Source organism: Microcebus murinus, chromosome 8 (genome assembly GCF_040939455.1).
Source record: "Microcebus murinus isolate Inina chromosome 8, M.murinus_Inina_mat1.0, whole genome shotgun sequence".
NCBI classification, from domain to species: domain Eukaryota; kingdom Metazoa; phylum Chordata; class Mammalia; order Primates; family Cheirogaleidae; genus Microcebus; species Microcebus murinus.
In genome coordinates this window covers 71,360,499-71,374,448 of record NC_134111.1, presented here as the reverse complement: position 1 = coordinate 71,374,448, position 13,950 = coordinate 71,360,499, and the positions used below count along the sequence as shown (strand labels likewise).

The window sequence follows — 13,950 nt, the reverse complement described above, 5'->3', positions numbered from 1 at the left end:
TCCTGGCCTCAACTGATCCTCTTGCCTCAGCTTTCCAAAGCACTGTGATTACAGACATGAACCACTCCATCCAGCCCAGATCTCATTTCAATTATGGCTTCACCATTGACTAGCTATATGACTTCAGGCAAGTCACCTAACCTCTTTAAGTATCAGTTTCCTTATCTGGAAAATGGTACAATAACATCAACTTTAGTAGATTGTCGTAATAATTAAGAAAGATAATATATTCAAAGCACCTATTCAGGGCTAATAAATTAGAGCTATTACCTTGAGACCTAGTCCTTGGTAGAACCGAAATCCCTAATAAGATGAAACCAATTGTTCAAGCATAATAGCTTAGCCTTTCCTAAATCAGGATCAGAAAATGTAAATACTGTAGTTTGCTATATACAAATTCAGCCCTGAAGGTTTCAAGACAATAAAAACAACAGAAATAAATAACAATATTATAAAGATGTATTCTTACACTTATGCTCACACCCAGAAAAACAAATTCCTATCATGATCTTTATTTTGGGGCCCACATGTCTGAAAACAGAACTACTGCCAGTGAAAACTTTCTTCCTTAAATGTGTTTGTATTAAATACAACAATAGTGTCTTAGGCAATTTCAATTTTTTCCTACCCTTCTATCACCTAAGCCACACTTGAATGTCCTATATACATAAAGTATTTTCCCCTCATTTCCTTCATCACTCAGATATATCCTGTTATTGGATTACATAAAGATATTTTTCCAGTGTGTCCCTCGGCTGAAGTTGTTGCTTCATTATCCTAGGCAATATCACACACCTAGATTTTTTTTTTTTTTTTTGAGACAGAGTCTCGCTTTGTTGCCCAGGCTAGAGTGAGTGCCATGGCATCAGGCTCGCTCACAGCAACCTCAAACTCCTGGGCTCAAGCAATCCTCCTGCCTCAGCCTCCCGAGTAGCTGGGACTACAGGCATGCGCCACCATGCCCGGCTAATTTTTTCTATATATATTAGTTAGCCAATTAATTTCTTTCTATTTATAGTAGAGACGGGGTCTCGCTCTTGCTCAGGCTGGTTTCGAACTCCTGACCTTGAGCAATCCGCCTGCCTCTGCCTCCCAGAGTGCTAGGATTACAGGCGTGAGCCACCCCGCCCGGCCACACACCCAGATTTAAAGCCACATTACCATGGAAACATCATAATGTTGTAATCTGATATTACTGCATTATTCCAGGGTTATTGTTGTCAGCCCTAAAACGTGCCAGAATCCCTTCTTAATCATTATTGCTATATAATAATACCAATGGGCCCAGTCCTTTTTCTCTTAAAGAATTTAAGGTGATGCTGTTTTATGATGACCTCAAAGAAAGAAAAAAAAAAGATTTCACCTAATTTCAAGAAGTAGGAAAAAAAATTCAAGGTGAATATCGATGTTCAACTCTTCAGGGCAAATTTGGTGGAGAACAAAATTAGCTGAGCTAATTTATTGTTAACAATATTGAGCTAATATTGTTGAACTTAAAAAATCAAGCCAAGCATGATGGCTCATGTCTGTAATCCTAACACTCTGGGAGGGTAAGGTGGGAGGATTGCTTGAGGTCAGGAGTTCAAGACTAGCCTGAGCAAGAGCAAGACCCCATCTCTACAGAAATAGAAGGACAAGCCGGGCATGGTGGTGCACACCTGTAGTCCCTGCCACTTGGGAGGCTGAGCCAAGAGAATCGCTTGAGCCCAGGAGTTTGAGGTTGCAGTGAGCTATGATGGTGCCACTGCTTTCTAGCCCAGATGATAGAGTGAGACCCTGTCTCACACACACACAAAATTACCAGAATAAAAGGGAATGAAAAGACCAAGTTCCTTCTATTTGGCTACCTCAAGACAGCAGGGTTGCTCTCCTCTCCCCCACTTCTGATCCATAGTCATCTTGGGGGTGGGGGCAGCAACATACATTGTAACAGGAATCCCAAGGTGATTCTGATGCACTTTCAGAAACACTGAATTATAACCTTACACTGGGAGAGAGAAAGACAGAGAAAGGGAGAGAGATAGAGAGATAAAGAGAAAGGTAGACAGAGAGAAAGAAATAGAAATAGGAAGAAAGTAGGAGGGAGAGATGGAGGGAGAAGAAAGGGGAGAAGGAGGGAAAGGGAGAGAATTTTAGCACACAGGATAGAAGGAAAGTGTACATCCTCATTTATATCTCAGAAGACAGAATTTAAACAAGGGGTTTTTTTTAATACAATTGAATCAAGTTATACTGTACAGAGAATATTAAAAAGCCTGATCCCGAAGGACAAGATGTGAATAACAAGAGAAAATTGTCTTCTCCCTGTGATGTCCAAGCCCTGCCCACTTCTTCCATTTTCTGCAGCCACAACAGAAAATCCCAGCAACCTTGTGGGCTACACAGCTCAGAAACATTAGAAGTCTCTAGAGTTGTTTAAGACTCTTAAGTATCCCAATAATTTCCTCTAAATCCTCATGTGGCAGACAAAGCAGGGGTTGCATATTTATATACAATCAAGGGATAAGTTAGGATTTGATCCATTTTAATGCGGTTCTCTTCTATTTCTGATTTAAATTCTGTAGAAACAATGTCATGTAATTCCATCATGAGTTAAGCTCACAGTAATCTTGCTGTGACTGTGAGCAGGATTTCGATAAGGCCACATTGTTAAAATAGTCCATTTACTGATGTGTACAGAGCTGAGAAAAAAATAAAAAAAAAAATAGTCCATTTGTCTATTATATATACTTCCAATTATCATTAGTCTTCTTCATCTGAACTCAAATTTTTGACATTTTGTGTGGTGGGGAAGGTTGAGAGAGTTAAATTGTGGTAATGCTCTTTGTTTTTTGTTTTTAATAGACACATACTAATACCTGGGAAACAAATCAGGGTCATAAGGCAAAGGAACTTTGTGGCTAAAAACATAGCTACAAAATTGCAAGCTAAAATTTAATTTTATGATTTTGCCTTTAAAAAACACAATTTTATTTCAGTTTCTAAAAGCAAGAGTTCACTCATTTACTTTTGTTTGTTTTTACTCATTTAGTTTTTAGTTGCAAATGTTAAACCATGGCAATAAATAAATGTATAAGATGAAGCAAAATTAATCAGAAAATACAAATTAATCTAATAATTCTATTTACTATAATGAATTTTGGAACTGTAAACAAAAGGTTTCTATAAGAGTATTTTTAGGCCGGGCATGGTAGCTCACACCCATAATCCTAGCACTCTGGGAGGCCAAGATAGGACGATTGCTTGAGGTCAGGAGTTTGAGACCTATCTACAAAAAAATAGAAAAATTAGCCAGGTGTGGTGGCACGTGCGTATAGTCCCAGCTACTTGGGAGGCTGAGGCAGAAGGATGGCTGAGCTCAGGAATTTGAGGCTGCAGTGAGCTATGATTGGCCACCACACTGTAGCCTGGGTGACAGAGCAAGACCCTGTCTCTAAAAATAAATAAATAAGGCAAGCAGGCAGATGAGCTTGCATCTGTCCTTACAGAGGTGAATCCCTTTCACACCACAGGAGTGATAGGTTTGTCTGTGCCACAGTTCCACTGAAGTGGTTTGCCCTCCCCTTTGCCTGGCAGGTGTATTGCACCTCTGCCTGTTGTGTTAAATCCCAAACAGAATGTTGGTAGAGACAATCCTATTTCAAACCTGCAGGCAATGGTTCTCAACCCAGAACTGGGTACTGTACTTCAGAATGAATTAAAAAACTAAAGCTAGCAAAATATATGTGTCCTCAGCATGGCTGTAGGTAGCCTGTCTGGCTAAAATCATCCAAAACATTTAAGAACACATGTCACATTAGAAGAATATGGTAAAAAAAATAAAAATAAAAAATGGACATCAAGGATGCTCCAGAGAATGAGTCCTTTTTATTTTTGCATTCCATATGAAGAGGAAGCATTGATGGCTTTTATTATTCAAGGAACATCAACACTGAATGCCTTCTGATAATAGGAAGCATCACCAAGTAATCCTCAGGGCCCAAGAATTCTACACTTCAAAGTCCGTCTCTTCCAGCAGTGGTTCCCAAATTTACTGTGCATCAGGGCCACCTGGGGAGCATGGTGAAATGGAGACTCCACAGATCTGGAGTGGACCCTGGAACCAACAAGCACCTCAGTGTTTGGGAGGCACACTAAAGTTCCAGAGGCCCACTCTAGGCCAAACCTTGCATCCTAGTGCATTCAGACTTGCCCCGTCCTAATAATCAGGGAAAGAACTCCCTACAGGGTCACCCACAAGCCCTACCCTGACATGCTCCTGCTTTCTATTCAAGAGAATAACTGTACCCTGATCCCTACTTCTCATCTTTGGATAGTTCTAGACCTGGATCACATGCCTTGAACATTACCCAGAAATCTCTATTCTCATATACCCATTTTCTTGAATTTGCTCTTTGGAAGATATTTTTGATTCTGAGACATTTCTCTTCCCCTTAATTCTACCCCACATGTCATTAAACTCGTGGAGAAAGTGGGATTGCATTTGTTGTGCCCCTTCTAGAGGCAGACACAGTGGGAGGCTCTTCCTGCACATTGACTTATTTATCCTTCACAAGGTCCCTGATAGGAAACTGAGTCTGAGAATTTAAGGACTTTGACTAAAGTCATCAGCTGTTAGGTATTATGATAGAGTTCATATTTGCACTTTTTGGTTCCAAGGCCACTGCTTTTTCCACTGTACTCCATGCCTCCCAAACATATGACCAGCCTGTTCTGTATGCATGCTAACCCCATCCTGTACCAACTGATGTCTCATGATGAATTAAGTTGTTACTACATATTTCATACCAAGTCTTTTGGTCTAATCAAAGACAAGGCCAAACTAAAATGAGATTAGACTAGAAATAGCCTTTTCAAATAAAAAAAGAAGCAGTCTCCTATTACCACTTTGGGAAAGATTTGATATTTCTCAAAATTCAGTGCTATCAGTAAGTTTGAGATTTTCAGTGGTGTGCAGTTGACATATACCTCTACAGCCAGAGTTGCAGTGTTGCATTCATTTTCCAGAAAAAGAGCTCAGCATAAAATGCAGCTAATAGTAAGGTTTTGTTGGGGTTTTTTGCATAATAAAAGTCGTAACTCAGCAACATTAGCTACAGACACTCCTCCCCATAAATCCATGGAGACTCTGTGAAAAGCATTTCAGAGAAATACAAACCCCAAGTAGTCTTTGGCAAGGGGTAATTTGCCATGATGATGGTTAAATAAGGAGAATACTGAGTAGCTGACTACAAAGAAGCATCTGAAAATAAAACTAGCTGTGGTTGAAGTCCCTCAATTGAAAATGTATGTAACATTTGTCACATGTGACAGTTCAAATTGGTCTCTTCTTTTTATAAGGGAAATTTTACCATGCATACTAAGAAGCTTAAATCATATTCCCTTGACTTAATAATCCCACTCCTGAGAATTTCTGTCAAAAAAATAATTCATAAAAGGAAGACTACACGTATTTTTATTAATAGCATCATTTATAATTAGCAAGAAACTGGAAACAACCTAGTTTTCCAATAATAAAGGAAAGGCTTAGTACATTTGGTATCTTAATTCTTTGAGCCATTATGCAGTCATTAAAAATATGATTACAATGTAAATACAAAGAAAAGGATGTTGAGTAAAAAGCACAGACACAGAAATATAAATATGCAAAAATACACAACTTGGTCAAGACCAGGAAGGGAAGCAAAGAGATGAAAATGGGTAGCTCGGTGGAATTACAAGCATTTTAAACATTAAAATTGTTTTCTTTTGTAATGACCATATTCAATTTTTAAGGGCTTTTTCTTGTTTTTCCAGCCGTTACTTATATAAAATTATATTCTATAAGTGATTTTTGTTCAGATTATTTTACAAAGGATACATGTGGAGCATTCTAGCCAAGTGTGAAATACAGAGAATTACTAATTCACAAATACTAAACGATATTGTTTTAATTTGCAGTGAAGGGAACTTGGCTACCAAGCAGGTCGTGTTCCTTCAGAGGCCGGTTATGTGGAATTCAGCTGCTCAGACACCAGATGTGAGTAAAATCCATGCTTTCTGAACTGAATGTTATGCTGAAGCATTTAATCCTTAAACATTTGTCGTAATTCCAAATGGTGAATACAGATGAGGAAAGGTGGACTTGATGTGGAAATAGTTTTCTGAACCAACATGTAATGAAGGAAATGTACTAGTAATCAGGCAACATGAGAGGAGGGGATTAGATTATGCCACCCCCAAATTTGCCATTTTGGCATGAGGATTATTTTGAGCTGAAGGCAATTAAGAAACAGCAAGTCTAGGTGCAGTGGCTCATGCCTGTTAACCCTGGCACTCTGGGAAGGGGAGGCAGGAGGATCGCTTGAGGTCAGGATTTCAAGACCAGCCTGAGCAAGAGTAAGACCCTGTCTCTATAAAAAATAGAAAAATTAGCCAGGCTTGGTAGCGCGTGCCTGTAGTACCAGCTACTTGGGAGGCTGAGGCAGAAGGATCGCTTGAGCCCAGGAGTGTGAGGTTGCTGTGAGCTAGGCTGACGCCATGGCACTCACTCTAGCCAGGGCAACAGAGTGAGACTCAGAAGTAAGGAAGGAAGAAAAGAAAAGGAGGGAGGGAGGGAGGGAGGGAGGGAGGGAGGGAGGGAGGGAGGAAGGAAGGAAGGAAGGAAGGAAGGAAGGAAGGAAGGAAGGAAGGAAGGAAGGAAGGAAGGAAGGAAGGAAGGAAGGAAGGAAGGAAGGAAGAGAGAAATAGCAGACACAGGAAGAACTCTCTGCCTTCTACTTTTTTGCCAACAAACAGGGCATAAATTTCACTTTATAACAGTAACATAAATTTCTATTTGTAAGGGGGTCTCCCTCTCCCATACCACAAAGAAGAGAAGATTCTCAGTCACCAGAGACAATTCGCACTGACTTGAGTCTGCAAAAACAGACCTTACTAAAATAAATAACCCTGATCTTCCATTAATTTACCTCATATATTTACCTTCCCACAATTTACTTCCCCAGAATTCCAAACTCCCTTTCCCTTGTCTAGTCACAGTTTGTCACCCTTTGTTAAAATGATATATAAGCTCCCAGTTCTTCTATACAAAACCACCTGTCTGGGTTTTCACTGCTTTTCTGGGAAGAGCCTGCCTGCATACAAAATAAACCTTTTTTCTTGTTAACCTGTCTTTTTTCAGTTTAATTAGTAGGCCTCAGCTACTGAATCTAGGAGGATAGAGGCAAAGTCTTTTCCTTCCCCAGATTTCTAAGCCCATGAGTGAATATGCCTGATCTTGCAATACCTCTGTGCAATCTTGGCTATCTTGACCTTTGACAACATTTTTCTTTTATATTGTCTTCTCAAGTTCATATTTCTTCAGCTCTCTGATGAAGGGCTATGCTAACCATCAAGTCACCCTTTTCTTACTGGATGCACAACTAGAATAGTATCATTGAATAAGGCAATCTGTGCATCAATAAAGCATGACTTTTAAAACAAGAAATTTTCAAATGAATCAGAAATTGTTTAGTGATTCTTTTCTGTATCTGTATCAAGAAAACATTTTTTTATTCCTGACACAGCTACAGAGATTAAAAAAAGAAAGAAAGGGCCAGGTGTGGTGGCTCATGCCTGTAATCCTAGCACTCTGGGAGGCCGAGGCAGGTGGATTGCTCGACGTCAGGAGTTCGAAACTAGCCTAAGCAAGAGTGAGACCCCGTCTCTACTATAAATAGAAAGAAATTAATTGGCCAACTAATATATATAGAAAAAATTAGCCGGGCATGGTGGTACATACCTGTAGTCCCAGGTACTCGGGAGGCTGAGGCAGTAGGATTGCTTGAGCCCAGGAGTTTGAGGTTGCTGTGAGCTAGGCTGTCACCCTAGCCTGGGCAACAAAGGGAGACTCTGTCTCAAAAAAAAAAAAGAAAAAGAAAGAAAGAAAACATTATGCCACAGCTGGGTATAGTGATTTATGCCTGTAATCTCAGCGTTTTGGAGGCCAAGGCAGGAGGATCATTTGAGGCCAGGAGTTTGAGACCAACTTAGGCAACATAGTGAGACCACTATCTCTACAAAAATTTCTTTAAAATTACCTGGGTATGGTGGCACAAACCTATAGTCCCAGGTACTCAGAAGGTTAAGGCAGGAGGATTGATTGGGTCCAGGAGTTCAAGGTTACAATGAGCTATGATCACACCACTGCACTCCAACCTGGGTGACACAGCAAGACCCTGTCTCTGAAAAAAGAAAAAGAATAAAACTTTGAAGTTGTCTAAACTAGCAAATCTAGACTGACAATGTATATAATACAGCCATGCTAAATTGTCTCACATTAATTTTGAAAAGAGGCTGGCCAGCTTAGTAGATAAACAGGTAGAGAGGGAGAAAGGTGGATAGGAAGGTGGGGAGGCAGGAGAACAGACGGATCAAGTACATAGACATTAGAAAGACTACATTAGAGCCCACAGGTGAGCATGCACCCCTCCGCCCCAGTGAGTACGACTCAAGTTCATCCGTTCATTAAGAAATACTCTGTTAAGAAGAAGCAAGGGTGGGTATATGTAGAGAATGGCCAGAAAAAGCTTTCATTCTTCTTTTTTCTTCCCCAAAGCAAATTTCTCACCATGTCACAACCTTTTCTTTTTTTAAATGTTTTAATATTCTACAAATGGCCATTATTTTTAGGAAAGATCACCAGAATTGACAGCCTCATGGAATTTTGATGAACTGAGGGCCATGAAGTTGTGTTTGTGAAGATATAAGACCCAAATTTAGCTACTTTACAGTCTTTTTTACTTAATATTAGATATTATATATCTTTTTCATTCCCTGAAAATATTTAGGTACCTTTTGTTTAACTTTAAATATTATCCAGTAGTCTCTAGTGGTAGCTTTTCTTTGTATAATCTTTATACTTACATTCATTATAATATAAAATTGCTGGTTCATTTATATAAAGGGAAGAAAAAAATATATATATATATAGTTGGCTTGTATCAATGACAAACCCAGGAATAATGTGTTTAATGGTTTAGAATTCTGCTTCTAAATGGATTTACTGTTTTTTCATTTGACAAATGTTTAATTTTTCTAGCAGCAAATCTCAAATTTTGAGATTATTTCAGGGTAAAATATGTACATGAGTAAGTCTGGAGCTGAAGTATCTAACAGCTATAACAGAAAACCTATTTGCAAATTCTTTAATTTTTCTCTTGAGGAAATAATTTTCATTTTAGTCCTGACGTGGCCCACCCATTATTTTATTTACCACTTCCATCTGCACCTCTTTTCTGTACTGCACACTTGTCTCAGTCAGTGTTGGTTAAATCCACAAGCTAACCCCAGCGAAAATGAGTAAAAAACAGATGTCGCTGGAGAGATTCTTTGAAAAGGGGGAAAGACCCAATGATGAGACAGCAGAAGACTCTGAGACTGCCAACAAAATGAAAGCTGCATTTAAAAGAAAATACCAAGAATCCTACTTAAATTACAGGTTCATTGCAACAGGTGATTCAGATTCTCCAAGCCCACTTTGTGTAATATGTGGCAACCAGCTAGCCAACGAAGCCATGAAACCTTCAAAACTGCTTCACCACATGGAGACCAAGCACCCTGCATTAAAAGACAAGCCTTTGGAGTTTTCAAAAGAAAAAAACATGAAGAACAGATGCAATTATTAAAGGCCTCCACTTCATCAAATGTGTCTGCACTGAGAGCATCATTCTTAGTGGCTAACCGCATTGCTAAAGCTAAGAGGCCCTTTACCATTGGTAAAGAGTTGATCCTGCCTGTTGCTAAGGACATTTGCTACGAACTGTTAGAAGAGGCTGCAGTTCGAAACGTGGCACATGTTCCTCTTTCAGCTAGCACCGTAGCTAGACACATTGATGAAATAGCACAAGATATTGAGGCACAATTGTTAGGATTAATGAGTCACCATGGTATGCAGTCTAGGTTGACAAATCTACTGATGTGAACAAGGCAACAGTGGTTATTTTTGTGGGATTTATTTTTCAAGAGGATGTACATGAGGATATGTTATGTGCACTTTTGTTGCCAACCAACACCACAGCTACAAAACTATCCAAGTCTTTGAAAGATTACATATCAGGAAAACTGAATAGGTCATTTTGTGTTGGCATATGCACGGGCGGAGGGAGAGGCTGCCATGACTGGAAGGCTTTCTGGTTTCACTACTTGGGTCAAAAAGGTCACTTCTGAATGTGAGTCTATGGACTGTGTCATCCATAGAGAATTGCTGGCTAGCCAAAAAAATGTCACCTCAGTGAAACAATGTTTTGTAGGATGTGATTAAAATTATCAACCACATTAAAGTCCATGCCCTTAACTCACATCTGTTTACGCAGCTCTGTGAGGAGATGAACACAGAGCACACATGTCTTCTTTTATACACAGAAGTGAGATGGCTTTCTAAAGGTAGTTCTGAGAGCAGCTCCAGAAATTTCTTTTAGAAAAACAGTCACCATTGGCAGCACATTTCAGTGACACAGAATGAGTCACAAAACTTGCTTATTTGTGTAACATACTCACCCTGCTCAATGAACTCAATCTGTCACTTCAGGGGAGAATGAGAACTGTGTTCAAAACAGCAGATAAAATGGCTGCATTCAAAGACAATCTAGAATTATGGGGGTGAAGAATGAATGCTGGGATTTTTGATATGTCAAACATTAGCAGAGATTTTGAAAGAGACTGAGCCAGGGCCTTTTTTCTCCCAGCTGGTGCATGATCATCTATCTCAGCTTGCAAAAGAGTTTGAGCATTACTTCCCAGCCATGAAAGCCCCTCAAACTGGGAAGGAATGGATCCGTGACCCATTTGTGAATAAGCCAGGTGAATCAGCTTTGTCCATGCTAGAAGAGGATCAGATGCTTGAGATGGCAAATGACGGTGGCCTTAAAAGTATGTTTGAGACAATTTCAAATCTCCATACGTTCTGGATTGAAATCAAAGTGGAATATCCTGAGATTGCCACAAAAGCACTGAAAAGCCTACTTCCATTTTCAACATCCTGTCTTTGTGAAGCAGGGTTTCTGCAGTGACAGTAACCAAAATGAGTAGACAGGACATAAGCAACACACTTTGGGTATCACTGTCTCCCATCACCCCCAGATAGGACCATCTAGTTGCAGGAAGACAAGCTCAGGGCTCCACTGATTCTGTATTATAGTGAGTTGTATAATTATTTCATTATATGTTACAATGTAATAATAATAGAAATAAAGTACACAATAAATGTAATGCACTTGAATGATCCCCAAACCATCCTCCCCACTAGTCCATGGAAAAATTGTCTTCCATGAAACCAGTCCCTGGTGCCAAAAATGTTGGAGACCACTGTTTTACACTGAATGTGTATTATTTTTATAATTGAAGGAAAATGTTATTTAGAAAACACACAAATCTTTTTACCACAAATCTACTTATATTTTTGCAAGTGTGAGTAATATAATGTGAAAAGAATAAGGTAAGAGACTCGGGGTACTTTTCCATGACCTTGGACAAATCCTAGCTTCTTGCTAGGACTGAGTCTCACCTTTGTAGAACAGGGGATTGAAATAGATGATGTCTAAGGACTAGTTAGACTCTACACTCCTACACTCTAAGTTATAAGAACATTTCCATTTGGTTTGTTAGAAAAGTTTATTATTTCATGTGAGGTGAGCGTGTGGTAGGAGAGATGATGTCATTGCTGAAATTATATTTATTAAACTGAACAGTCATATGGTAAAACAGAAACAAGTGTGTGTTCTGAAATCTTAGAGGTATAGAGTTAAGGATTTGTCATCTTCTAACATGTGAGATTTATATTTGGTGGCTGTTTACTTATTAATGTTTATGTAAAACTGAATTACTATATCTTATTATTCTGAATAGTATCCAATTTTAGTAAGAAAATCCTCATTGAGTATGTGAGAGCTGTTGTCTGTTAGGTAGTATACAGTAAGGAATTTTTTGCAAAATTTACCTTTGGCCCTAGTGCTGGTGAGGAAAGATCCAAGCAGCCAAGTGCACCCAGGCTCCGTTGCCTTCCCATTTTGACTCAGTCCGTGTTGAGAGCACTGAGAGTGCCATTCAGGAGGGAACATGTTCCTTACGCGTGTGGGAAAGGAAGCCGCTGGCCAGGCTTGAGGAAGGAGCTCGGTCTGGCTGCGCTTACCAGCCCCATCTGAAGCCAAAAGACTGGTCCTCACTGGCCAGCGTCCCACTGCAAGGAAGAAGGTGCCATCCTCAAATCCTGTACCTTATCTGAGAGTAAACCTGTCAGCTTCCACTGCTATGCTAACTTCAATAAGTTTAGTGACTGAATAAACAGGAAAAGGATTAAAGATCTGATATCTGTGTTTGATGAATAAGAGGGAACCAAGGGAAAACATCACCACCACCAAACTGTGTCTGACTTGGGACCGACCACTTGGGCTTTTGTTGAGGAAGGACCCACTGTAGACTTTCTCCCTTAAACTTGTACAAGGACTCCAGTAACTTGGCCAAGAGCAGTCAGCATACTGCTTCCTGTGCAACACTGCAGGACTGTATAATCCTATACAGATCCCTGGGCTCAAGCGATCCTCCCTCCTTTATGGTATCATAAAGAGCACGTTCCACGGTAGCCCACGAAATCCAATTTAATAAAGCTGTTTGTTTGCTTTGTGTATTTGCCATAAAAACCAGTAGAAGATACTTTTGCATTTTATATACTATAGTTCAACAAACATTTGGATTCACAAACTTTAGCGAGACCAGCCTGGGTATCTGACCTCTATGTTTTTTCTAAGAGTTTTATGATTTTTGCGATACTTTTTGCTCTTACTAAAATTATATTATAGATTCTATTTTTATATTTTGATTATATTTTTAGGAAAATCTAATCTTAGTTCCCAACTAATATATAAATGAATTTTCAGTGAATAAACTTTTTGTAAACTAGGAAATTACTATGATTTTTAAATTTGTCTTTAAATCTATGCTCATTCATGGACTTTTGAAATTGTTGAAGAAAAACAAACAAAAAAAATCCATGTTCAGTTCTACATGCCTAAGAACATATGAATATAATCTATCGTGTTATCAGTATTAAATAAGCCCTTACAATGAAATCTCATCAGGAGTCTGAACATCCACATGTTCAGCTGCTAATTCTCCCTGTTGAACTTTCCCTTCATTGACTTAGCTTATCTTATTTTTTCTTAGATTTGTTTTTCAAGAGACAAGTCTCACTATGTTGCCCAGGCTGGCCTCAAACTCCTGTGCTCAGGCGATCCTCCCCCTCAGCCTCCCAACTAAGTAGCTGATATTACAGGCATGAGCCACTGTGCCTGGCTAGATATCTTAATTCGACTTAAATTTCCTTGGCAGACATCATGTCCTCTTTTCTGAACGGCACCAAGGACATTCTCTGCCCTCAGTAAATATTTATTAGCGAAAACATCCACAGTTTATCAGATAGTCTGAATGAGCTGCACCAGATTGCTGAGCATTAACAGTGTCAGGCAGAAGCAGTTTGCAGCACAACAAAGGAAGTATCCGCTTGACCCAGGAAGGCATTCCAGGCACTCGTTCAAAATAAACTCTGTGTAAATTACACATGACCTGTCCTGTGCAGCCTGTGCCTAAGTGAAATGGATCTAAGGTGGCTACTGAAGCACTTTTTCTGCCTTTAGATCCCAATTAACACCAAGAAGAAAACTGCATTTGTAATTCTACCTTGTTTTGTTCCCCCAAAGTATGATTTCAACACGTTTCTCTGCTCAGAGATGTCATTGAGGGCCCAGATGTGTACACAGCCTACCTGCCAATGAGAACCATGTGCCAGGAGGAGAGGGGAGCTCGTTTGTACTTAGGGGGAGAGGGAGATGTGGAGGGGCTCCCAACCGGCCCTTGAAGATAAGCAGGATTTTGAAGAGTGTGGAAAGAACAGTCCAGGAGGTAGAGAAGCAGCATGTGCTAGAACGGAGGGACAGG

General features: G+C 39.6%; 1 protein-coding gene across 1 annotated transcript in view; it reads left to right on the top strand.

The window, feature by feature from the left end:
* RFTN2 (raftlin family member 2) overlaps positions 1-13,950 on the top strand; it is a 60,205-nt gene that overhangs the window by 44,754 nt on the left and 1,501 nt on the right. The window contains exon 8 of the mRNA XM_012777007.2: positions 5,941-6,019. Coding sequence (XP_012632461.1) covers positions 5,941-6,019 — 79 coding nt within the window. The remainder of the gene's footprint in view (positions 1-5,940; positions 6,020-13,950) is intronic.